The sequence below is a fragment of the Gavialis gangeticus genome, unplaced genomic scaffold (genome assembly GCF_001723915.1).
Source record: "Gavialis gangeticus isolate Ggan-Ray unplaced genomic scaffold, GavGan_comp1, whole genome shotgun sequence".
NCBI lineage: Eukaryota > Metazoa > Chordata > Crocodylia > Gavialidae > Gavialis > Gavialis gangeticus.
The window spans coordinates 26,091,024-26,094,997 of NW_017729001.1; the positions used below are offsets into that span (position 1 = coordinate 26,091,024).

The window sequence follows — 3,974 nt, forward strand, 5'->3', positions numbered from 1 at the left end:
GCAATTAATAACTAGATCAGTGGTCTCCGAACTTTTTTGATCGCGCACCCCTATCAGTAAAAAATTTTTGAGCATGCACCCCCAATATATGTATATTTATTTATTTATAAATTATATATATGTACTACTCGTGTACCATCTGACATACGGACAGAGTGAGGGCGCCAGTGTCAATCCGTATATTAAATATTAGTAAAGCTTAATTTCGGTCTTTTATTTTTTTAGATAAAAAATAAATATAACTAGAAGTTCTAATATTTTCTTCCTACGCCCCAATGGACTGTCTTGCGCACCCCACTTTGGAGACCACTGATCTAGAAGACCAGGGGACAGAAAGGGGACAGAAGCAGTTAGTATTAAAGTTCTTAGGTCATAGGATCTCTATTTGTAGAAGAGATAAGTATAGTACCTTGTCTTCTATAGTATTGCCTCTGCAATCAAGGCAAAGAAAAAGGACTGCTATTCCAAGAATACTGTTTCAGGACACCACAGAGGTAGAGAGGGAGTCAAAGCAAGACACCCTACTTAAAATCAGATGCTGACGAATTACCAAAAATAGACCATTAAATTTACAAATTTATGCTTATACTTATTTGACAATAATTATCTTTTTAAGGCTAAATAATATTTATCTGCATGACTGTTCCTGTAGCAACAGTGGCAGATTTAATCAATGAGTTGCAAAGGTTATACATAAAGGGCACGTCCAGGTGTGCATGAACGTTTGGTTCCCCGGGGACAAGTAGCAGTGGCACACCTTGCACCGCTGCTTCTTGTCCCTGGGGAACACTGGTGCCACGCGTGCTTTGTTCCGTGGCAAATTGCCTCAGGTGGTGTAGGGGAGGCTGGGGCCAGCACTGTGCTGGACCCAGCAGCCTTACCCGAGGTCCTGCAGGCCTCCCGGAGCTGCAGCCACGGTGATCCTGCCGGGCAGAGCCTGGCCAGCAGCTTCAGCACAGCTCCGAGTGGCCTGACTCTGCTTTTTAGTGGCGCATGCTGTCCGAATGTGTGCTGCTTCAAGTTTTTTTTCCATGGTTTTTTTTTGACCCCTGGATATCCAGGAGTCAAAAAAAAAAATGTGGGGAAAAATCGGAGTAGTGCACACTCGGGCAGCATGCCCTTGCAGGATGGAGAACTCTGTACTGTCCGGTATGTGGCACTGCAAACGTGTTTGCCACATACCGCACGACCGCACTCATCTGGACGTGCCCAAGGAGTCTATAGCTCAGTGTCTGGGCTTAATGTCATGGGAACTATATTTGAAAGGAAAGTGTGGTTTAGGAGGTCATAGCTCTTAGGATAAAGAGCGTTTAAAATAATTCTGTCCATCATTCGTAGATGTATCATAAAGCTACCTCGTAGTTTAGTGCAGGTCAACATTACTGCTGAGAGACTTGGAGTGGGAAATGCCACCAGTCAGTTATGTACAGACAACCTTGTGTCCCAACCTGGAATGTTACTACTCGTTTTCTAACAGGTGCATAAGGACCACATAAAAATCAGAGTCCCTGAAGCATGGCCTAAATTTCTGGCGATCAAAGAAAGAGCAGGACCATGCATTCAGGGTTCAACCTGAGATCTGTTTTCCCCACCCCTCTGTCTCTGCTGCACCACAGACAGAGCTCTTGCATAATTGAGCTCCATGTTACAAAGCAGAAGCACGCTTGCACCACCTCCAGAAACCCAACACCTTATTGTACTAGTGGTTAGTAAACCATTGTGCCAAGACCTCCAGGACCAGAAAGGCAGGGGCTCATATTGCCACACAGAGCACAAGGACCCAGGTCTGTGGCTGTTTCCTGTTCTGGGGCCTAGTATGATGGTGACCTATGCCCACATAACCTTAGCATGACTTATTTTACCCTCCTTACCTTTATGACGTCTTCATCAGCTGATTTACATTCAGTGGAGTCTGAAACATCTATCACTGAACCATCCTCCTCTACGGCAACAACCTTCACTGGCACAGACACCGTCTTGCCCGTCAGAATGGCTGTGTTGAGGACTTCAGTGTCCTGCACATACAAAAAAGGGGATGGATGTTCAATGAACCTGACTGCTGGACATAATGGAGAAACTCTTACAGGCAATTAGTGAAGATGCCTGTTGACTTTCACCCTTGACTGGCAGTTCTTTAAAATCATGTAGTGCTCAAGTCCTCTGCTTATTCAAAATAGCAAATTATAAGCATGTCAACTGACACCCCCAGCACAGTATAAGAAAGCAAGGCTCTTCTGCTTTGCAAACGATAGGGTCATTTGTCACAATCTTCACAGGCTTCAGGGCTATGCGGGAAACGGATTGCAGCTCTGCCCTGGGCCCTGGCAGCCCTGGCACTGCCTGCTATTCCTGCTCCCAAACACCACTCCCCACTCCCCCGCATCCCCATCCCATCCACCCAACCGAGCATGCCCTGCCTGTGGGGGTCCTGAGCTGGTCTGTACGGAGACCCCACACACCCTGCAACAGGTGCAGTGCAGACAGGCCTGGGCTGGATAGGATACATGCCCCCTTCCCCAGCCCACAACAACTCACCAAAGCTTCCTAAGTGGCCGGCCAGCCCAAATAATGCCCCACCCCTGGGATATAATGATTCCTTCTCGACTTCCTTTCCCCCAAGTTATGTCAGTAGATGAAGATATAGATAACTAGTACACTGTTTCCTGGCCTCCCCACCCCACTTCAACACATGCTATTTTCCAGATTCTCTTTAAAAGATTTGCCTGTTCAATGGTTTTCTATTTTGTCGGCTTAATTGCATGGTGAGTGAAACCTTCATTTTCGTGTCAAATTAGAAAGAGATGTGGAGCTAACAACAATGGAACGCCAAATGCAAATTTTCAAATCTTTCCCCATCAGAATCCCACCTGGAGGCATTTTACTGGCCATCAAGCCACATTTATCTCCGTCTCTAATGAATTCACAGAGCCCGCACGCTAATGACTCCATTAACACAGCCTTCGTCTATATCATGGCGTGGATGCAGTTTGATTAATTACTCCAAATGAGCTGCTACTGTGGTAGCAGTGCATATTGAAGGAGAACTTCCAAAAATCCTTTCAGGAACTTGCTTCTACAGGAGAAACCCTTACCACCAGAGCCAAGAAACTTGTACAGCGGTGAATGATCAATGTCTTCTTGTGAGTTTCGTCTTAGTGGTTCAGAAACGGGTTGCAGTGGATTTTTTTTTTCTTTTCAATCAATTTGCTCACCACTTTTTGCTTCCATAAAAGTAATCATTGTTTGGCAACTATGAAAAAAGTAGCTGTCCAACTAATCTTCCTTTAATGTCTGTAATTAGGATCAGTAGAAGTGGAACTGGGTTTTAGTGAGAAATGTGATATTGACATGCAAAGGCAGATTCACTAGCACTTGCTTCTGTCTGCTAGCTAGATTGACGGGAAGCAATGGGTATTGACCAAAAGTCAAAGGCATCTGGAAATGACCAATAAGTATTTTTAACTAAGATGTATTATTAATCAGTACCAGGCAACTTCTACAGAAAGCAGCTTGAATGAAATGAATTCAAATACTGATAGCAGTAGTGCTCAATAAACAAGCATGTTAATGCTTTGCAATCATTCAGGTTTCAGGAAAGCACTTAAGTGTGTGCTTGAGACCAGCTCTGCTCAGGGCACCACTAAAAGCACAAGCTTAACTTGAAGCTTTGACTTCAGTGAGATTTAAGCATGTACTTAAAAGTATTACCCTGAGTAAGGCATCAAGAAATGTTGTTTTTGATATGTTCAAGATATGTATGAGAGATATGTTCTTTGCTCTATACTCTGTAAGGTATAGCTCAGAAGTTTAATGTAATAGAGGAGGAATGCTCATTGAGGGTGATCAAGCTGGAGGGGCTGGACGCGTTCAAGTCAGCGGGTCCGGATGCCCTCCACCCCAGGGTGTTGAGGGAGCTAGCTGGGGTTATTGCAGGGCCCCTGGCACGGCTCTATGAGCGATCGTGGTGCTTGGGC

At 44.9% G+C, this 3,974-nt stretch overlaps 1 protein-coding gene across 1 annotated transcript in view; it reads right to left on the minus strand.

Moving 5' to 3' along the window:
* The window catches only part of LOC109290242 (transmembrane protein 132B-like), a 317,341-nt gene that overhangs the window by 71,645 nt on the left and 241,722 nt on the right, over nt 1-3,974 (minus strand). Inside the window, exon 5 of the mRNA XM_019506646.1 lies at nt 1,872-2,015. Coding sequence (XP_019362191.1) covers nt 1,872-2,015 — 144 coding nt within the window. The remainder of the gene's footprint in view (nt 1-1,871; nt 2,016-3,974) is intronic.